Source organism: Bubalus bubalis, chromosome 24, assembly GCF_019923935.1.
Source record: "Bubalus bubalis isolate 160015118507 breed Murrah chromosome 24, NDDB_SH_1, whole genome shotgun sequence".
Taxonomy (NCBI): Eukaryota; Metazoa; Chordata; class Mammalia; order Artiodactyla; family Bovidae; genus Bubalus; species Bubalus bubalis.
In genome coordinates, this window is record NC_059180.1 from 39,764,445 (window position 1) to 39,785,838 (window position 21,394).

Sequence of the window (21,394 nt, forward strand, 5' to 3'; positions counted from 1 at the left end):
AAGGCGGGCAGTGGCGAGGAGTCTCGAGGCACGGGGGGCGCCAGCAGGTTGAAGGGCGAGGGCCGTGCAGGCAGCGGCGGCAGCGGCTGCGGGGGCGGCTCGGCGATGAGGGGCGGGCCGCCGCGCGCGCCCACGGGACCGGGAGTGGCGGCGGCCGCGGCCTCTGGCAGCGGCGGCAGTGGCAGGTGCGCGGGCGGCGGCGCGGGCGCCGGGAGCCGCGGCAGGTCCTGCAGGGCGAGCGCGGCAGCGGGTGGCGCGGGCACGCAGGCCTCGGGCGGCAGCTCCGGCAGCGCCACGTGGGCGCCTGGGCCCCAGGGAGCCGGCGGCGCGGGCCGCAGCGGGAGCGCAGGCAGCGGCGGCAGCTCCGCCAGGGCGAGTGCCGAGGGCGGCGGCGGCGGCTCGGGGCTCAAGCCCGGCGGGAGTCCCGGCAACGGCGGGTGTGGCAGGGACGGCGCGGGCGGCGGGGTCAGGGACAGCGACACGCGGGACCGGCCCAGCCGCGAGTGGACGCGGGCGCGGGCCAGCCGCGGATGCGAGCGGGAGCGGGGAAACCGGGCAGCCAGCTTGGCCACAGCCGCCGCTCCAGAGCCCCCAGCGCGCGGCTCGCGGAGGCCTGGTCCCTCCAGCAGGTGGCCACACGTCGCTCTGAGAGAGGCCCAGCCAATCGGAGTCGTGCGCTGCCACACTCCAGCCAATCAAAGGCCAGTGCGCCGGCGACCTACACGTTTCTCCCGCCGGCGTCAGGCGCTATCACTGACAGCCAATCAGAGACAGCAGCGCTCTCTGTCTAGTCCTTCTTCCCGCCCCTCCCTCAGCCCCAGCCAATCACAGTGCTCCAAGGTGCCACAGGCTCCATCTCCACTATCCCTGAGAACAGACACCGCGTGTTCAGTGGGCGCCCCCAACTGGCCTGAGCGTCCACTTAGCCTCTGCAGCCCCACTTCGACGCCCCGACCCCCCCCTCCTCTCCCTGTGACAGCCCTAGAAGAGAGCTTATGGATCGCCTCTTGTTTGGGGTTTGTCCTTAAGAGACGCTCTTTGTGGGTCAAGATCCACGCAAATTTCCATCCAGTGATCTGTGCGTGTACATGTGTGTGCTAGTCACTCAGTCGTGTCCGACTCTTTGCGACCCCATGGATTCTCCAGGCAAGAATATTGGAGTGGGTTCTCATTCTCTTCTCCAGGGGATCTTCCTGACCCAGGGGTCTAACCCGGGTCTGCTACATTGCAGCAGATTCTTTACTGTTTGAGCCACCAGGGAAGCCCATAGAAAAGATGGAAAGATACCAACTCAATAGCAAAGCTTGACATGTAGCATTTGCGGTAACGTTAAGAATGGTTATAAAAGACAAATGGGTGTCAAAAGAAAAAAAGGAAAAATGGTCGATCTATTTAAAATCGGAATATGAAGTTCAAGAGGCAGCCAGGAACCAGGTTGGTTCTGGTGCTCAGTTATGTCTGATTCCTTGAAATCCACAGGACTGTAGCCCACCAGGCTCCTCTGTCCATGGAATTTTCCAGGCAAGAATACTGGAGTGGGCTGCTATTTCCATCTCCAGGTGATCTTCCCAATCGAGGGATCAAACCCACATCTCTTGTAACTCCTGCCTGGCAGGCCGATTCTTTACCACTGCACCACCTGGGAAGCCCGAAGTCAGAATATAGAAATCTTTATTAAAACAATATTAGGGAAAAAAAACAACCCACAACAATATTAGGGTCTTCCCTGGTGGTCCAGTGGTTATTTGCCTCTCAATGGAGGGGACTCTGGTTCGCTCCCTCAGGACACAACTCCTGAAGCCCACATCCTAGAGCCAGTGCTCCACCTCAATGAAAACCCGCACGCCGCAACCAGAGAGTAGCCCCTGCCTGCTGCAAGTAGAGAAAGCCCATTTGCAACAAAGATGACCCAGCACAGCCAAAAGCAAACAAATAAAACACCAACAATAAATTATTAGAACATTTCCAGGTTGGTTAGAAGGGATAGCACCCACTGCCCTCTCTGAGACAGTGCTTAGTGGCCCCTCTACCCAGATGTTGCTCTTAATCCTGTTCTCTAGTAGAGATGATGTGGTTTGTTCCACATCTCAGGGCAGAGAAACACAAGATGATTTGTTTTTCCCTAATTTTACTTTATTTTTTATACCAGTTCAGACTGTTGCTTGATGTGAGGTGACCCCAAAGTGACTTTTTAAAAATACTTTTAATTTATTCTTTGTTTCACTGGGTCTTTGTTGCTGTATGCAGTCTTTCTCTAATTGCACTAGAGTTGGGCTATTCTTTCTTGCGGTGCACAGGTTTCAAACAGGCTTCAGTAGTCGTGGCACATGGGCTTTGTTGCTCTACCCCATGAACAGTATGAAAAAGTATGAAAAGGCAAAATGATAGGATACTGAAAGAGAAACTCCCCAGGTCAGTAGGTGCCCAATATGCTACTGGAGATCAGTGGAGAAATAACTCCAGAAAGAATGAGGGGATGGAGCCAAAGCAAAAAGAATACCCAGCTGTGGATGTGACTGGTAATAGAAGCAAGGTCCGATGCTGTAAAGAGCAATATTGCATAGGAACCTGGAATGTCAGGTCCATGAATCAAGGCAAATTGGAAGTGGTCAAACAAGAGATGGCAAGAGTGAATGTGGACATTCTAGGAATCAGCAAACTGAAATGGACTGGAATGGGTGAATTTAACTCAGATGACCATTATATCTACTACTGCGGGCAGGAATCCCTCAGAAGAAATGGAGTAGCCATCATGGTCCACAAAAGAGTCCGAAATGCAGTACTTGGATGCAATCTCAAAAACAACAGAATGATCTCTGTTCGTTTCCAAGGCAAACCATTCAGTATCACAGTAATCCAAGTCTATGCCCCAACCAGTAACGCTGAAGAAGCTGAAGTTGAACGGTTCTATGAAGACCTACAAGACCTTTTAGAACTAACACCCAAAAAAGATGTCCTTTTCATTATAGGGGACTGGAATGCAAAAGTAGGAAGTCAAGAAACACCTGGAGTAACAGGCAAATTTGGCCTTGGAATACGGAATGAAGCAGGGCAAAGACTAGTAGAGTTTTGCCAAGAAAATGCACTGGTCATAACAAACACCCTCTTCCAACAACACAAGAGAAGACTCTACACATGGACATCACCAGATGGTCAACACCAAAATCAGATTGATTATATTCTTTGCAGCCAAAGATGGAGAAACTGTATACAGTCAGCAAAAACAAGACCAGGAGCTGACTGTGGCTCAGACCATGAACTCCTTATTACCAAATTCAGATTTAAATTGAAGAAAGTAGGGAAAACCACTAGACCATTCAGGTATGACCTAAATCAAATCCCTTATGATTATACAGTGGAAGTGAGAAATAGATTTAAGAGCCTAGATCTGATAGATACAGTGCCTGATGAGCTATGGAATGAGGTTCGTGACATTGTACAGGAGACAGGGATCAAGACCATCCCTATGGAAAAGAAATGCAAAGAAGCAAAATGGCTGTCTGGGGAGGCCTTACAAATAGCTGTGAAAAGAAGAGAAGCGAAAAGCAAAGGAAAAAAGGAAAGATATAAGAATCTGAATGCAGAGTTCCAAAGAATAGCAAGAAGAGATAAGAAAGCCTTCCTCAGCGATCAATGCAAAGAAATAGAGGAAAACAACAGAATGGGAAAGACTAGAGATCTCTTCAAGAAAATCAGAGATACCAAAGGAACATTTCATGCAAAGATGGGCTCAATAAAGGACAGAAATGGTATGGACCTAACAGAAGCACAAGATATTAAGAAGAGATGGCAAGAATACACAGAAGAACTGTACAAAAAAGATCTTCACAACCCAGATAATCACGATGGTGTGATCACGGACCTAGAGCCAGATATCCTGGAATGTGAAGTCCAGTGGGCCTTAGAAAGCATCACTACGAGCAAAGCTAGTGGAGGTGATAGAATTCCAGTTGAGCTATTCCAAATCCTGAAAGATGATGCTGTGAAAGTGCTGCACTCTATATGCCAGCACATTTGGAAAACTCAGCAGTGGCCACAGGACTGGAAAAGGTCAGTTTTCATTCCAATCCCAAGGAAAGGCAATGCCAAAGAATGCTCAGACTACCGCACAATTGCACTCATCTCACATGCTAGTAAAGTAATGCTCAAAATTCTCCAAGCCAGGCTTCAGCAATATGTGAACCGTGAACTTCCTGATGTTCAAGCTGGTTTTAGAAAAGGCAGAGGAACCAGAGATCAAATTGCCAACATCTTCTGGATCATGGAAAAAGCAAGAGTTCCAGAAAAACATCTATTTCTGCTTTATTGACTATGCCAAAGCCTTTGACTGTGTGGATCACAACAAACTGTGGAAAATTCTGAAAGAGATGGGAATACCAGACCACCTGATCTGCCTCTTGAGAAATCTGTATGCAGGTCAGGAAGCAACAGTTAGAACTGGACATGGAACAACAGACTGGTTCCAAATAGGAAAAGGAGTACGTCAAGGCTGTATATTGTCACCCTGTTTATTTAACTTATATGCAGAGTACATCATGAGAAACGCTGGGCTGGAAGAAGCACAAGCTGGAATCAAGATTGCCGGGAGAAATATCAATAACCTCAGATATGCAGATGACACCACCCTTATGGCAGAAAGTGAAGAGGAACTCAGAAGCCTCTTGATGAAAGTGAAAGTGGAGAGTGAAAAAGTTGGCTTAAAGCTCAACATTCAGAAAACGAAGATCATGGCATCCGGTCCCATCACTTCATGGGAAATAGATGGGGAAACAGTGGAAACAGTGGCTGACTTTATTTTTGGGGGCTCCAAAACCACTGCAGATGGTGACTGCAGCCATGAAATTAAAAGACGCTTACTCCTTGGAAGGAAAGTGATGACCAACCTAGATAGCATATTCAAAAGCAGAGACATTACTTTGCCAATAAAAGTTCATCTAGTCAAGGCTATGGTTTTTCCTGTGGTCACGAATGGATGTGAGAGTTGGACTGTGAAGAAGGCTGAGCGCCGAAGAATTGATGCTTTTGAACTGTGGTGTTGGAGAAGACTCGAGAGTCCCTTGGGCTGCAAGGAGATCCAACCAGTCCATTCTGAAGGAGATCAGCCCTGGGATTTCTTTGGAAGGAATGATGCTAAAGCTGAAACTCCAATACTTTGGCCACCTCATGCAAAGAGTTAACTCATTGGAAAAGACTCTGATGCTGGGAGGGATTGGAGGCAGGAGGAGAAGGGGACGACAGAGGATGAGATGGCTGGATGGCATCACTGACTCGATGGACGTGAGTCTCAGTGAACTCTGGGAGTTGGTGATGGACAGGGAGGCCTGGCGTGCTGCGATTCATGGGGTGGCAAAGAGTCAGACACGACTGAGCGACTGATCTGATCTGATCTGGCATGTGGAATATTCCTTGGCCAGGGATTGGACCTGTACCCCCTGCATTGGTGGTGGATTCTTATCCACTATACTACTAGGAAAGTCCACAAGATGATATTTTAAGAATCAATGTGTGCTTAATTGCTCAGTCACGTTTGATTCTTGCAACCCCATAGACTGTAGCCTGCCAGGCTCCTCTGTCCATGGGATTCTCCAGGCAAAAATACTGGAGTGGGTTGCCATTTCCTCCTCCAGGGGCTCTTCCTGACCCAGGGATCAAACCCAGGTCTTCTGCATAGCAGTCAGACTCTTTACCGACTGAGCTTCTTAGAAAAAAAAAAGTGAAGTCACTCAGTCATGTCCAAGTCTTTGAGACCCCACGGACTGTAGCCTATCAGGGCTTTACCGTCTGAGCCACCAGGGAAGCTGGAGAAGCCCAAAGAATCAATACTTTTATGAAAAAGCAAAAGCCTATGATGATTCTCAAATACAGCAAATTAAATGAGGTAGGCTAAGAGATATCAGGCTGGAATTCCAATAATGTTTACACAACCTCCTCAAGATTGTGCACACTGCAGTCAGGTTTTGGTCTATTATCTGTTATCTTAAATCACACCATAGAAAAACAATCTGAGTTCCTCCCTGGGTGGCAAATCCCATCAACTCTATTCAGCTCAAATTTTTCAGTTAAGGTAAAACTTCACCAGATTTCAAGAGGTGTAGACTGGGGGAGGCATAGCTCAGAACAGAGACTCAAGGACACTGGTTCTGGGACCACCCAAGCCCCAGGTCAAAGTTCAGAAGAGCAGATTAATCCCCAATTGTGCAACCTCCATTCTGGACCCAGCCTAGGAGAATAAATTTGCTTCCACATTTCTGGGTGATTAAATTTATACTTGTGGGATGAGAAAAGGAAGCATTCAAGTAGCACTGATTACTGATACTGGATTAGTAACTAGCTTTTTAAAATGTTTGAAGTGTTCAGTAATCTGAGATATTAAATGTCTGACTGATTTCCAAGAACCCCTTAAGTGCTTAGGAAGAAAGTTACTGGTTGGATTTGTACACACACACACCCCAACCCTGTTAAGAGATCAAGTAGATAATGTGCATAATTATTTGAAGTGTCTAAGGGAATTGAGTATCAGGCTTGTAAAGCATGCTAAATATTTAGGGAGAAGCTGATCTGACAAATTTATAATCTAACTGAGTATTAATCTAAGAATGTGAAAGTGAGTTTTACATCCGAATTATAAAATGAATCAATACAATGATATCTGGAAGCAAGTATAAAGGCTTAAGGAAAATTAAATTTTTAGTGGATCATTTTAGTAAGTTAATTATCAATTAAAACACAAGTAATGTACTGGAGTGGATTGCCATTTCCTTCTCCAGGGGATCTTCCCGATCCAGGGATTGAACCCCGGTCTCCCGCATTGTAAACAGACGCTTAACCAGCTGAGCCACCAGGGAAGTCCTAATGTATAGTGTGGGCTTCCCAGGTGGCTCAGTGGGTAAAGAATCCACCTGCAATGCAGGAGATGCAGGTTTGATCCTGGGTTGGGAAGATCCCCTGGAGGAGGGCATGGCAACCCACTCCAGTATTCTTGCCTGGAGAATCCCATGGACAGAGGAGCCTGGCCGGCTACAGTCCATAGGGTCGCAAAGAGTCAGACACGACTGACTCAACTGAGCATGAACACAATGTGTAATACACAAGTCCCCTAACCTGGACATGGCTCCACCTCTACACTGTGACCACATGTTGTCCCTGAGAGCAGGCCTGAGTTTGTTCTGTGCTCATGCGGCTCCTATCTGGAGCACAGCCCCCGGCACACAGCTGTGTTGATGTTTGTTGAAGGAATGAATAAGGTGCTGGGTGGAGACTGCAGGCCCAGGCGGTCCCCCAGCCCAGCTGGTCATCCCCCCACACAGCACACAGAGGCCAACAGGGAAGCACACTGCCTTTATTGAGACTTCCAGCCTGCAGGAAACCCCAGGCCAGAGGCCAAGCCAGAGGGTCTGGCCGGCCTTGCCTGAGGACCAGGCTTGCATGCAGAGGCGCTCAGGACGGGCCGTGGGTGTGCTCGGGTGCTCAGCATTTCCCAAGAAGTCAGCGGCCTAGGCACAGACAGAGCAGGACCCAGCTGAGCTCTGGCCCCTGCTCACCTCCTGGGGGACACGGGCCCTCTATCTGATCTCTGGGGCCAGCCACCCACCAGGCACCCACAGGTGGCCTGAGAGCCACTATCTGTTCCTCCCACAGGTCGGGGTTGCCCCCAGTGCAGCCCGGAGGGGTGATGATGCTGGCATGGGTTGGCTGGGGGCGGGGCCCTGAGTTCCCTCTCACCTCCAAAGCCATTTCCCAGGGGGCCATTGCTGCCTCTTTTCACCTCAGGGCCTCCTAAGGCACAGAGACAAGCCAGGGCACCCAGGTCAGCAGAGGACTTCGGAGTCCTTCTGCTCACTCCCAGCTTTACCCAAGGCCCTGGGAGACCCCTACTCACCCAAGGGCCCAGGGCCCAGCTCTGGCCTCAGTTGCCCATAGGGCCCTGGGGGAGAGATGGAGGTGAGGATACTGAGTCCCTCATGCCCACCTCTACGCCCTCTGCCGGGAGTGCCCACCTCCCTCTCTGCAGGGCAGTCAGGTGGGCCCAGAGCCCAGTTCCCTGCAGCCACTCCCGCAACAGCACTCTTCCGCACACCCCATTACCTGGTTGGCTCCCGACTTCTGGGTATGTGCCTCCGATCCCATATCTAGGCTTCAAGGCAGCCCCCCAGGCCCGGAGGGAGGGCCAGGGAAAGCCCCTCAGGCCCGCAGCCTGACCTGAAGGAGGAGAGCTGCTTGGGACCCCTGCCCACTGGAGCTGGGTGTCCAGGATGCGCCGGTCCTTCCCGGTTCTCAAAGCCCCCTGCCCGCCTGGCCTGGTCCCCACCGCCCTTGCTAGGGCCCCCTCTGCCCTCTCAGTGTGTCTTACCATTTCCTCCAGGGCCTGGAGTGGCCACTTTGGGGAGCACAGGGGCAGCTTCCTCACACCCGTGAGAGAACCAGCCCTTTCCCCACCCTCTTGCACTCAGTCTCCTAGGCCCAACTCACCGTTCAGAAAGCCATCGGCCCCCGGGAACCCTGGAGGACGAAAGACAAGGTCATAAACACGAGCACCCCTGAGCCCAAAGCCCCCCACCTCACCCCCAGCCCCCCAGGCACCTGGCTGTGGGCGGACCTCAGGGAAGAACCCGGCTTCCAGACCACCGTTGCCGTAGCCCAAACCTGCAGGAAAGCGGTGGGAGGGGGGCGGGTTGGAGAGGGGCAGGGGCCGCAGGGGGTGGGGGCAGGGTGACCTGCTCATGGAGAGACAGGGAGGGGCAGGCAGACAGACAGACTGACTCAGAGGCAATTTAGAAAGGGCCTCCCACAATCCTGCCCCTGCAGGCAGCTAAGGGAGACAGCCCAGCTTCAGGAAGCCATGGCTCCCCCAACCCCGGGCACCTCCCTCCCCACCTGTTCAGTTGGTCAGTCTACTCTGACCTGAGACAGGACCCACCGCACAGGCTCTGGCCATCCATGTGGCCCAGCGCTTAGTACACGAGAGCCCAGCAAGTACGGACAGAGACAGACGCACAGACAAGCCATGCTCGCCGTGAGGGGGCGCGACTCATGCCCAACATGGGGGCGCAGGGGGCTCACCGACTTTCTGGGGCCTGAGGCCACCACCAAAGCCTGGGGGAGAGGAGGCTGGGTCAGAGATAACCTGGGCTGGCGGAGGCAGGGGATGGGAAAGCGGGGAGGGAAGGGGAAGCTCAGAAGGGCCTCCTCACCCAGTCCTGCTCCTGGTCCGTAGCCATTCGGGGGCTGGTACCCTGTGAGGGGAAATGGAGGTGAGTGGGGAGGACCCCGACTTGCCCTCACTCCTTGGGGCCCATGTGTGGACCTTGGGGACTCTGAGGCAGAAGGGACTCTCCTCATCCCCAGGGAATGGAAATCAGAAGACATGAAGTAAGAAAGCAGCGCGAGAGACCAAGGGTAGACTCAGAGAGGGACTTCCTGGCCTTAAGACGCCTGAACACCTGAGGTGGCCAGGAAACAAGGGAGATGGAATGGCATAATCTGGCACGGAGAGGGAGCAGAGAGACACACACCTGCTTCCTGAGGTTTCGGTCCCCACTGGAGGGCTGGAGTAGGCACTAGAAGGAAGGCCAGGGGACAGGAGTGAGCCCCTGGTGAGGCGGGTGGGGAATGCCCCAGGAGGCCCCGGGGGAAGGGCTGGGGCCCGGGGGTGCTGTCATACAGGCAGTCACACGGGGGCTCAGGGCCAGGGTTCAGGCTCTTCTTCACTGACTTGCTGGAGATCGGGCCAGGGGGCTTCTGAGCGGCCCAGCCAACCCCAGCCCCTCCTGGGACCAATTACCCACCACAGCCCCTCAGGCCCCCAGTGGGCACTGACCTGGGAACTTGCCATCCTGCCCTGGGAGAGGTGGCTGGGATTTCAGGCCCCAGCCACCCCCTTTATCAGAAGGGATCCCTGGAGTGGGAGGCTTGGCAAGCACCCCACCACTGCAGGGACCTCGATGGGGAGGAAGGGAGAGGGCAGTGACCCCCAGGCCGGCGCCGCCTCCAGGCTGCCCTCCTGGCCTCCACCTGGTCAAGCCATGACCTGCGGTGGCTTTTAGGGCAGAAAAGGTGCTGCCAGGGGGACAGTAGCTGTGTCAGAAAAAGCCCAGCTCCCACGGGTCACAGTCTGCTCTGGGGACAAGAGGACTCAGCCGCCTGCTGTGGTTCCTGCTATTGCCCACTCCGCCCCAGCATCCAACAACATTCCCCCACTTCCCGCTGTTCCACCCCTGTCTCACCTGGCTGGGCCCCCAGCCCATTGCCGTTGCCATATCCTGGAGGGGAGAAATGGATGTGAAGGGCACTGGGCGGGGGTGGGGGAGGGGCGAGTTCTGAAAGGAGAGGCAGGAGGTGGTGCCGGACAGGGAGGGGAGGCTCACCTGGCTTCTGAGGTTTCAGACCCACTCCGAGGCCTGCAGGGAGACGGAGGGCACCTCAGGCCCAACCAGCCCTCCTGGCGGAAGTAGCGCTCTTCCCCCACCCCAGGCCCCCACCAGACTCACCTGGGAGGAGCTGTGGCCCGTTCCCCAGCGTGTATCCTGGGAGGAAGAGTGGACATGAGGGCAGGGGCCCGGGACACTTCAGAGGGGGCAGAGGAGAAGCGGATGGACTCACCTGGCTTCAGAGGGCTCACGCTCCCTCCCAGGCCTGGGGGGAGACCAGCAGAGGCTGAGTGACCGTGGACCCCACCCCACCCCTCCTCTTCCCAAGGACCCAGCTCTTCATCCAGTGGGGCCACCTCCCCACCCCCCAGAACTCCAGGCCTGCCCCTGCCCCGCACCTGGCTGGGCCCCTTGGCCTGGGAAGGCTCCAGCTCCCAGTCCATTCCTGTAAACTGGAGAGACAGAGGCAGGGGTTATGAGGAAGAGCAAGGGCGGGAGGAGATGGTTTCTGGGGGTAGAGAGAAGGCAGGGATCCAATCCTGACAGCAAGTCCGGACTGCACCAGGGGGCCCTGCAGTGTGAGTCGCATCTGCCAGGGTCGACCTGGAGATGACAGCGTCACGGGCTCAGTCCCACAAGACTGCTCTGCCCACCCCACCCCACATTTCTGCCACCAGTTTCCTGTCCAAGTTGTCACCTGTGCTTCTGACCAGCTGGCTGTAGATCAGAGATTCCCATGACCCCCTCCTTAGAGAGGGGTTTGATTAATTTGTTAGAGCAGCTCACAGAACACAGGGAAACATTTTACTTATCAGATAATCGATTTACTAGAAAAGCAGGCACTTAACTGCTCCCGTCCCCTCTGAGCACGCCACTCCCAGCGCCTCCATGGGGTCATCTGCCCAGTGTTGTTATTTGCTCAGTCATAGCCAACTCTTTCGGAGAAGGCAATGGCACCCCACTCCAGTACTTTTGCCTGGAAAATCTCATGGACGGAGGAGCCTGGTAGGCTGCAGTCCACGGGGTCGCTAAAAGTCGGATATGACTGAGCGTCTTCACTTTCACTTTTCACTTTCATGCATTGGAGAAGGAAATGGCACCCCACTCCAGTGTTCTTGCCTGGAGAATCCCAGGGACGGGGGAGCCTGGTGGGCTGCCGTCTATGGGGTCACACAGAGTCGGACACGACTGAAGTGACTTAGCAGCAGCAGCAGCAGCAGCCAACTCTTTGCGACCCCATGGACTATAGCCGCCAGGCTCCTCTGTCCAAGGGATTTCCCAGGCAAGAATACCAGAGTGGGTTGCCATTTGCCATTTCCTTCTCCACCCAAGGCTCAAACCTATGTCTCCTGTGTCTCCTGCATTGGCAGGTGGGTTCTTTACCACTGCACCACCTGGGAAGCCCTATTTCCTCTTACAAATCACAGTATCACAGGGCAGGTAGAGAGAAAAGGAGGATTTACCTGGCTTTTGAGGCTCCATGGCCTCAGCAACTCCTAGAGAAGAAGGAGGTGGGAGCAGGTGAGGGACCATGACCTGCTCTGAGCCTCTCCCCCGCCATCTGCCCCCAGGACCCACTCTTGTACCTGGGCCATAGCCGACGGGAGCTGCAGGCCCTGTGGGGATGGGGCGGGGAGAGGCTGAGGTGCACAGGAGGCCGGAAACTGGGGCCCCCTTCCTCCCAGTGTAGGGACCAGAGAACTTGGAGCCTCCTCTGCTACATGGCCACCCTCTCCAAGGAGCCCAGGAGGGGCGCCTCAGAGCAGGGTCTAGGCCCTTGCCCCCTCTTCTCTCCTCTCCCAGCCTCCAGCTTCTCCCAATCCCTCAGTTCTGAGCTGGGGGGCTGGTGGGGACCCTATCACCCGTCCTGACCCCCAGAGGCCTGGAGGGAGGCAGGAGAGGATACCCAGGCATGACCTCCACCCCAGAGCCCGCGAATCTCACCTGGCTGGATGCCCAGTCCGTTACCGTTCCCAAATCCTGGGGGGGCGGGGGGAGATGGAGGTGGGCATGTGAAAGGAGGCAGGGAAGCTCAGGGTTTTGGGGAGATGGGGAGAGGCGGCTAAGGCAGGCTCACCTGGCTTCTGGGGCTTCACGCCGGCCACCAGGCCTGGTGAGAGACACACAGTAAGTGCGGGCCCCCGGGCCCCCGGGGCCCCCGCTGCCTTCCTGGGCAGGGCCCCCCTACCTGCTCCATAGCCGTTTTCAGCCGCAGGGCCTGTGCAGGGTTGGGGGCAGTGATAAGACTAGTCGTGAGGCTGAGGGGTGAGGCCAGCATGGGGGCCCCTTGGTATTGCCCCCTCCTCTCCCCAGGGTCCTTGGAGCCCCTAGACACCCTCCATTTGTGAACAGGGGGAGAAGGCCAGAGGGACCCAGGAGGGCCAGGACGGCCTGCTCGCCTCTGACACCTGGGGTTTCCCACGCCCTCTAGGCCTGGGCAGGCAGGGGGGCTGACGTGGACTCCTCTAGGCCTCCCTGGACCCCTAGGCCCCAAGATTCAGTTTCCTGCAGCCCCCACCTCTCACGTCCCTTCTCACCCCCACCCCCTGAGGCCCCAGACCCAGCTACCCTCACCTGGCCTGGCTCCCAGTCCGTTTCCATTACCATATCCTGGGGAGGAAAGTGGGGCAGGCGGGCAGTGTTTGAAGGTGAACCCCTTCAAAGCAGGAGAGAGACGAGGCAGGGGGATCCAGGGGGTCTCCCCCTTACCCGGCTTCTGAAGCCAGCCTCGTCTGCCCTCTACTCAGAGCCCGCCCTCCGGACCCCCTGCCCCGGGAAGGCCCACGCTCAACCCATGCCCAGATCCTAGAGCGAGGAGGCAGGGGGTGGGGGCACTCTGATTCCGGGGGTCCATGGAGAAAGACTAGGCCAGGGTAGGACTCCCCTGGCTTCTGGGGTTTCATGCTCCCCACGAAGCCTGAAGAAGACATGGGAACAGGGGGAGAATCCTGCCCAAAACCCCCCATCCTGGGCACCCGAGAGCCCCTCTGCTCCTACCTGCTCCGTATCCCTGCGGTGTTGCTGGGCCTGTGGGGAGAGGAAGGGTGAGCTGGGCGGATTTGGGGTCTGGCTGAGGCGGAAGCCAAGCCAGAAGGCTGGAATCCTGGGGGTTTCCTCCCAGCACCCCTCAATCGTTCCCCAGCCCTCATGAGGCCTGGAAAGGAGGCAGGAAAGGACACAGGCATGTGGAAGCCTCCAGACCCCACCACTCTCACCTGGCTGAGCTCCCAGTCCGTTTCCATTCCCAAATCCTGGGGGGACAGATGGAGGTGAAGGTGAGGGGGGAAGGGGCCGCAAACTCCAGATAGGGGACAGAGACACAGGTGGGGCTGAGGCTCACCTGGCTTCTGAGTTTGCACACCCCCTCCAAAGCCTGGAGAAAAATGGGGAGCAGGTGACAGACCACCCCAGAGCTCCAGCACCCCGACACTGGCTTCTCCCAACCCTCTGGTACCTGCTCCGTAGCCATTCTGAGCCAGGGGGCCTGTGGGGGAGGGAGGGGTGAGAAAGGAGTTTGGGGCCCTGGCTAAGATGGGGGGCAAGTGTCAGTCGCTCAGTCGTGTTGAATTCTTTAGACCCCGTGGACTTGTAGCCCACCAGGCTCCTCTGTCCATGGGGTTCTCCAGGCGAGAGTCCTGGAGTGGGTTGCCGTTTCCTTCTCCATGGGATCTTCCCAACCCAGAGATTGAACACAGGTCTCATGCATTGCAGAGGCAGATTCTTTATCATCTGAGCCACCAGGCAAGCCCCAGTGGCCCCCCCCCAGAGCCCAGGCAAAACCAGGGTCCCAGAGGCTCTCCCTAAGCCCCTCTCAATCCCTCATCAATCCTGCCCCTCAAAGGGCTGGGGGAGGGGATGGGAGAGGAGGCCCAGATGTGGACCCCCCATCCCACCCCAGCTGGGCAGGTCCTCGTCCTGGTGTCCAGCCTCCCTGTGGAGCCTGAAAGCCATCCTGCCTGCCTGGGGTCCCCCCTGGTGTCACCCCCACACCCACACCCACCAACCAGGCAGGAAGGGGGACTTTGACATCCCCTCATCAACCACATACTCTGCTCTCAGCATGGGCTCTTGTCACCATGGCCCGTGGCCACTTCCAGAGCCTGTTCCCTCTCTGGTCCTCTCTCTGGGATGCCCTAGCTCCAGATTTCTCAGTGGGGCACAGTCTGCCTCTGGCCCCTCCTCCCCAGAATGTGCCCCCCCACCACCTGGCTGCCGAATGAGTATTTGCTGTGGGACCCCAGACGGGACAGCGGGTCTCACCTGGCTTCTGAGGTTTCAGCCCTCCTGCTCCAAGGCCTGGGGACAAGGAGAATGTCCAGTGAGTCCACCCAGATCCCGTCTTCCCTCAGAGCCAGGGGCAGACCCCTCTCCTTCATCCACCACCCCCTGGGTGAGCCCTGAGGCCCTAGAGCTCTGGGCCTCACCTGGCTGGGCTCCGTTCCCGGTCCTGAATCCTGGGGAGACAGCGAGAGGCCTGAGACTGAAGCAGGGCTTGAAAGGAGCACAGACACAGAGAGGATGGACAGACAGACCGACCGAGAGCCTGACAGGACAGAGCGGGACTCACCTGGCTTCTGGGGTTTCCCGACCCCTCCAAAGCCTGAGGAGAGACCGGCAGGTCAAGGACCCTGGAGTGCCCCCTCCGGGCCTCCCCCCTCAACTTCCCCTGGTCCCCTCTCTACCTGGTCCAAAGCCATTTGGAGCTGCGAGACCTGGGTGGGCGGGGGGACATAGGAAATCCAGACAATGCTGACGTGGGGGTGAGCCCCAGCCTGGACCCCTGCCCTCCCCCCAATTCTTCTATCCAGCCTGGGTAGGTTCACAAGAGGGGTGGGGAGGTCCCCGTGGGGACCTGTGCCAGGAAAAGGGCTGGGGAGACAGCGGCAGCTGAGACAGGAACCGCAGATCCAGCCTTCCTCCTCCTTCTGGCCCCGAAGACTCCTGGGGTCTTATCCACACTGACCCCACTCTGACTGCTGCACCGCACCCCCCCAGCCCCCTGCAATGCCAGCAGCCTCCTCCCCAAGTTCTCCTACTCCAGGTAGACCAGCTCTTTCACTCCCAGCGTAAAACCACAAAGTTGAGTCCCACAGCTAGGTTCAGGTCCCCCCTGGCCTCCAGCCCTGGGCTCTGCCCTCCGGCTTTCCGCCCTTGGTGGGTTCTCCCCCAAGTCCTGACCTCAGTCCGCATGGGTACCCAGGGGTCCCGGCTTGGGCACTCGGCCCAGCAGGCCTGCAGCCCCAAGGCTGACTGGCGTGGGGTCTGCAGTGCACAGTCAAGGCCGGGCTCAGACGGGCACTCGGGAAAGATGGTGGAAGGAGTAAACGCCTAAGGGGCCCCTGTTAGGAGTCCAGAGTAGGACACGGCGGTGACCCCTCCCTCCTCCAGCAGCCTGGGCCCTAGCCTCCCTCCCTGGCTGGGCCCCCAGGCCATGCCAATACCCTCTGTGAGCCATGGATGGGGCACTAGGGAGGACTTGGGGTGGGGACAAGGTCAGGGAGGGGCAGGGGCGAGTGTCTGTCTCACCTGGTTTCTGAGGTGTCACGCCCCCTCCCAAGCCTCGTGTATGTGGACCCCTCCCAGCCCCTACTCCCCCATAAACCAGTTTTCTGCCCTCCTCAGCCCCTGCCCCGCTCCTCCCCAGCACCCCAGTTTGGCCCTCACCTGGCTGGGCTCCAGCTCCGGGGAAGGCCCCAGCCCCCAGCCCATTCCCAGCGCTGAGTCCTGGGGAGACAGAGCAGGAGGGAGTAAGGGGGGAGGATCAACGAGGGGAGAGGGCAGGGAGCTAGGGACAGGGTGGGGCTCACCTGGCTTCTGAGGTTTCACGCCCCCTCCAATTCCTGAGAAAGAGACCCAGACGCGGTGAAGCTCTGGTGAACCCCAAGCCCAAACCTGCTTGCCAGCTCCCCCCCCCCATCATCCCCAACCCTGTCCCTGAGCCGTGGGGCCTGTGGGGAGAGGGAGATGGGGTCTGGGCTGCCGGGAGTGGGCTCACACCTCCGGGGGTGTCCTCACCCGATGAGCGAGGCACCGCCCCCACAGTTCTCAGAGAGTTATGCCCAGAGAGGGGCCAGGGAGCCTGGACCCTCCCCCGGACCCCAGTCCCAGCCAGAGGAGTGGCAGCAGCGGCTGGATGAAGGGAGCGCAGGCCTCTCCCTGACCTCACCCCAACCCCGGGGAGAGACAGAGAGGCCGACGCTGACCCAGCCAGCCCCTCCCCTAAGAGCGGGGCCGAGTCCCTGGGCACCCCCTTGCCTGCCCCTCCCTGCAGCCCTGCCCCCCCACGCTCACCTGCTCCCGGAAAAGGCCCAGCGCCAATACCATTTCGAGCCCCGAATCCTGCGGACAGGAGTTGAGGCCATGAGTCACGGCTGGGCAGGTCGGGGCGCAAAGACTGGCCGGGATGGGTTGGGGGAGCGCCGGGATGGGGGCGGGGCTCACCGGGCCGCGGAGGCTCCATGCCCCGCACCCCAAGGCTGCGTCTCCGTCCCCCTGCACTACACCACTTTCTCCCCGACGGGTTCCTCGATTCCAGCTCTGCGCGCTCCCTCCCCCATCCCTGGACCCCAGCGTGGTGCCCCAGGAGCCCTTACCTGGCTGGGCTCCCAGCCCCGGGAAGGCACCAGCTCCCAGCGCGTTTCCGTACCCTGGAGACAAAGAGGAAGGGTGGAGGAGGCAGGGGCCGAGGCCGGGGTGGGAAGACGGGGAGGCGATCTGAGGGCCATCACACGGTCAGGGAGCAGGGCTCACCTGGCTGCTGGAGTTTCTCGCCCCCTCCAAAGCCTGGGGAGCGAGGCAGTGGTTGAGGGGACCCAGGGACCCAGCCTCTTCCTGGGACTCCATGAAGGAGAGGTAAGGGGGGGCATTTGGGGTCTCAGCTGAAGGGGGAGCGATTCTGTGTTCTCTGTTCCCCAAACTAGACCACAGGATCCTTTATGGACCTTGCCTCTGCCTCCAGTGAGTCCACCAGCTCTGCCCTGGGGGAGCCGGGGAGAAGCCCTCCAGAGGGTGAACTGATGCACCCTTCACACCCCTCTCTGCTACCCACACCCGTCCTTCCCCCACCTCACCTGGCTGGGCAGCAGCACCCGGGAGGGTCCCGACTCCCAGCCCGTTCCCGTTCCTAAACCCTGGAGAGACACCTGGGGACACAGGGCAGGCGGGGTCAGGGAGAGTGAGGGAAAGGGGCACAGAGCCGGGAGGGACAGGTAGGGTGAGGCTCACCCAGCTTCTGGGGCTTCATGCCCCCTCCAACACCTGAGAAGGAGACGGGGGTCAAGGGACGGTCTCGGGACACCCCGTGTCTGGGCTGCCCCGAGATTCCTGGCCCCACCTCTACCTGCTCCATAGCCATTCTGAGCTGGAGGGCCTGTGGGGAGAGTAAACCATGAACTGGGTAGGTTTGGGGAGAGAAAGCCACGAACCAGGTAGGTTTAGGGTGGGGGGTGCAGCACCTTGGACCCCACCAGAAACAGCAAACCTGACAGACAGCTTCCTATCTGGCCCCCACCCCCAGAATCATCCATCCTGCCCTCCCTTCTGAGGCCTGGGAGCCCAGTCCCCCTCCCCGCCCTCCACTCACCTGGCTGGGCTCCCAGCCCCTGCCCATTCCCGAACCCTGGGGGAAGAGAGTGAGGTGAGGGATGTGAGAGAGAGGTGTGTGTGAGGGGAGACAGAGAGAGAGCTGGGGCCAGGCCGGGCCCACCCAGCTTCTGTGGTGTAACACCCGTTTGGAAGCCAAGGGGAGACCGGGTGAGAGACCCCGGGCGCCCCCCACCCCTCAGCCATTCCGAGCCTGATGACTCAGCTCCACTCGTCCCTTCCAAGGAAGGGGGAAGGCGTGAGGGTGTGGGTAGGGGGGCTCCCGGGAGCCCAGGCCCCTTCCTCCCTTCCTCTGCTCAGAGCTACCCCAGGGGGCCTCGCTCTGAGCCCGGGGTACACGCCCTGGAGCTGGCTTCGGCGGCAACCAGGGAACAAGCAGGGAGAGGAAAGAGTTGTACCCCCAGGCGGGTACTGGGTGACATGACACCAGAATGGCCTTGGTGGATTCCTGATGGACTCCTGAGGGGGGGGGGCGGGCGGCAGGAGGTGGTGAGAAGGAGGAAAGGACAAGGAAGACACTGCAGGAAGGGGGACAGGTGGGTTTCTGGGAGGGGGGCAGCAGCACGGAGGTCCCTGAGTGTTTCTGAGATGGCTGCCTCCCCCAGACCCAAATCCCGTTTCCCATGCCTCACCTGCTCCTAGACCACTGGGAGGGCCATAGCCTATGGGGGAAACGGGAAGGTGAGCGGGGGTGGGGCAGGAGGGGCCAGGAGCTAGGGTGCCCATTGCGAGGACACAGAGGGACCCCCCCCCGCCCGCCCCTCCACGAGCTGTACCTGATCGATAGCCATTGGAGCCTCCTAAGCCTGTGGGGTTGGGAAGAGGGGGGACTTAGCGGGCAGCAAGGAGCTGAGTATGCATGCTCCCTGCAAAGCGAGAGGGTGCGGCCCCCCCACCCCCCCACCCCCGGGCCTCAGGCTCCCCGGGAATCACCGCAGGGTGAGCAGACTGGCCGCAGGGGGAGCGGAAGGGTCCCTGGCGAGGAGGGAGGGGTCTGGGCCAGCCGCCTGGGGGCGGATCCCCAGGCAAGGTCCTTTCCCTTTCCTGTTGCAACCTGCCCCCCGCCCCCACCAGGCCCTTCCTCCTCTGGCTTCTTTTCCTCACACAAAGTTAAGGTTCTGCCCCCTCTCAATCCCCCTCCAAGGGTGTGGGGTGTCTGTGTTCCTCATACTTGAGCTGACATGAACAAGGCCACATGCCTCGTGTTCTCCGGGGCCCCCAGATCTGGATCCCAGAGAGCCCCCAGACCCCTGCGAGGGAAAGACCAGACCCTCTTCCTTGAGCCCAGCGTCTGGAGGGTCCACTTACCTTGCCCCAGGCCCGGAGACAATGGAGGGAGCCCTAGGGGAGCAAGCCGGGTGCCAACTCAGGGCAGTGACCCCGGGGACAGAGAAGGGGCAGGTCCCAGGCATCTGTCCCCCAGCCTCCCCAAACCCTGCCCCCGCCCAGACTCCACAGGCCCTCCCCTCCCTCTCTGGGGCCCAGTGCTCCCCCGACACCCCCAGACCAGCCGACAGCCCCACCGCTGGTGCTCACCGCCTTGCAGGCTTTCAGAGGTCAGGCCGAGCAGGAGAAGGGCTGTGGGGAAGGCCCAAGCACTCATGTTGCCGGCAGAGTGGGAGGGCACCACCCTGTGGGCCTTTAAACACCCTTGCTGGGTGGGGGCCAGGGTCTCCCCTGGGCTGGCAGACCCCAGGGGGCCAGCCCCTACCTCCTGCTGCTGCAGGAGATCTGCCCCAGCCTCCTCCCTGCCCTACTCCTCATCCATCACGGGTGCTGACAGCTGGGAGAGGCTCCCACCTAGCCCCCCGAGGCTCCTCCACCCCTGTCAGGGGCTGGAGCCCTGGCGTCAGGCCTGGAGGCTCAGCTGCTCCCCCGCCAGTTGGCGAGGGGCAGGTGGGCACCCCAGGCCCAGCCCAAACACAGCTGGGGGTGAGAGGGGAGCCAAGCCCAGAAACATGGGTGTGGCTGGCAGGGGACCCTCTGAATGAGTTAGTGTGTTACAGGAAGAAGGCAGTGTTACAAGGGCAAGTGGCCCAGGAACAGGGTAGCACATCAGGATCTCGTCACTATCGCACAAGCGGACGTTTGCGTGACGAGTCCACTCCTTCTAATCCTGGAGGCGGCAGCGACCACACCAGGAGACACTGGCCTTCTGCCCCCAGCTGAGCCCAGGTTGGCACGTGTGGGCCTGAGCCTCCCTTCCACGAGGGACGGTGACACACAGGGATGGCTGACAGGCGCTCAGCCCAGTTTATGCTGTTTCTCAAAGGCTCAGCGGGGATCCATCCGCTGCACGAGGCTCCACCCGCCGCCCCCGCCCCACACCCTCCAGCTTCACCTCCCTCTCCTTCTCTGCTCCATCAGCACAACTCTAACTTTAGGGACAGAATGGGGGCCGGGAGGGGAGCTGCTTAAGCTGCAGTGGGGGGCAGCGGTGCAAGCAGGTTGTCTCGCGGTGGATGAGCCTAGAGCTGGGGCCCGGGGAGGGGGCTTGGTGGAGAGCTGAGTCCTGGAGGCCAGGATTGGCAGGCCTGAGACATGCCAGGCATGGGGGGTTTCGACTCCAGCCCCTCCTCCTCCTGTGGGCCCCCACTGGGCTGGAGGGGGACAGCGGTGACTCAGGGTCCCTGGACCTTAGTCCTGAAGCCTCCACTCTCTGTCTGCTGGCCTGCCCCCTGCCCAGCCAGCCACCCCTGGCATCTCGAGCTGAGGAGTCCAGAGTCCAGCCAGCTACACTGGGAGGGTGAGGCGTGGAGCAGGGCTACAGTGAGGAGTGGGCAACGGTGGGGGGGCTTCTCCTAGGTCCTCCTCACTGGTGGTGCTCCCAGCACAGCCCCCTCTGCCTCCCACACACACCCTGTACCCTTGCTGCTCACTCTGCCCACACAGGAGGGCCAGCACCCCTGGGGGCACGTGCACATGAGTGCACACGTGATGTGACCATGCCCGTGACACCCACCCCCCTCCCCCCGCAGATCCCGCTGTGAACACAATCTCCTCAGCCAGGCTCCCCGGCCCAGCACCCCACAGGCCCACCTCCTGCCCCGCCGGGGGGCAGGTGTCTGTGACCTGGAGTCCTGGAGGCTGGGAGGGCTCAGGGTTGGCCCCTGGCCCCAGCCAATCCCGAGAGCCCAGGGCAGCTGTGGCAGTTTACTCTCCTGCCAGGCCACCTGCTCGGCCCACAGCAGCCGGCACCGGCTCCCTGGCCTGCTCATGGAGGGCGGCTAAGTGGCCTGAGATCAGCAGCCTGGGTGCTGGGTTCAGATTCAGACCAGGTTCACATACCAGCTCCTTCTGGCTGGGGAGCTTGAGCAGAAAGCCCACTTCCCTGCGTCTGTTCACTCTCCTCTAAAACGAGGGAGCTGCTTCTTACCCCATTTTACAGATGGGGAAACAGAGGCAGAGAAGAGAAGGGACTGGGC

The 21,394-nt window shown here is 58.7% G+C and overlaps 1 protein-coding gene across 11 annotated transcripts; it reads right to left on the minus strand.

Annotated features, from left to right (window-relative positions):
• Positions 1-7,319: 7,319 nt before the first annotated feature.
• Positions 7,320-19,754, minus strand: LOC102396178 (glycine-rich cell wall structural protein). 11 transcript variants are annotated; one of them, XM_044935743.2, is made up of 40 exons: positions 19,506-19,753; positions 19,278-19,310; positions 18,746-18,775; positions 18,602-18,631; positions 17,950-17,985; positions 17,707-17,736; positions 17,592-17,624; positions 17,438-17,509; positions 16,961-17,014; positions 16,659-16,706; positions 16,175-16,207; positions 16,032-16,091; positions 15,050-15,079; positions 14,935-14,967; positions 14,792-14,821; positions 14,628-14,663; positions 13,822-13,851; positions 13,708-13,740; positions 13,583-13,618; positions 13,365-13,394; positions 12,972-12,977; positions 12,556-12,585; positions 12,445-12,477; positions 12,312-12,347; positions 11,954-11,983; positions 11,831-11,863; positions 10,766-10,819; positions 10,600-10,632; positions 10,488-10,523; positions 10,365-10,397; positions 10,224-10,259; positions 9,513-9,557; positions 9,192-9,233; positions 9,061-9,093; positions 8,581-8,643; positions 8,470-8,499; positions 8,086-8,199; positions 7,880-7,924; positions 7,723-7,776; positions 7,320-7,493 (listed from the first exon to the last, which is right to left on the minus strand). In XM_044935743.2, the coding sequence occupies exons 1-40, from the start codon at positions 19,570-19,572 to the stop codon at positions 7,486-7,488; spliced, it is 1,578 nt and encodes a 525-aa protein (XP_044791678.2). In that variant the 5' UTR covers positions 19,573-19,753; the 3' UTR covers positions 7,320-7,485. The 11 variants fall into 11 exon arrangements, with proteins under 11 accessions (XP_044791678.2, XP_025130821.3, XP_044791677.2 ...); XM_025275036.3 differs by having other exon boundaries at positions 12,942-12,977; XM_044935742.2 differs by lacking the exon at positions 11,954-11,983 and having other exon boundaries at positions 12,942-12,977; positions 19,506-19,754.
• Positions 19,755-21,394: the final 1,640 nt, after the last annotated feature.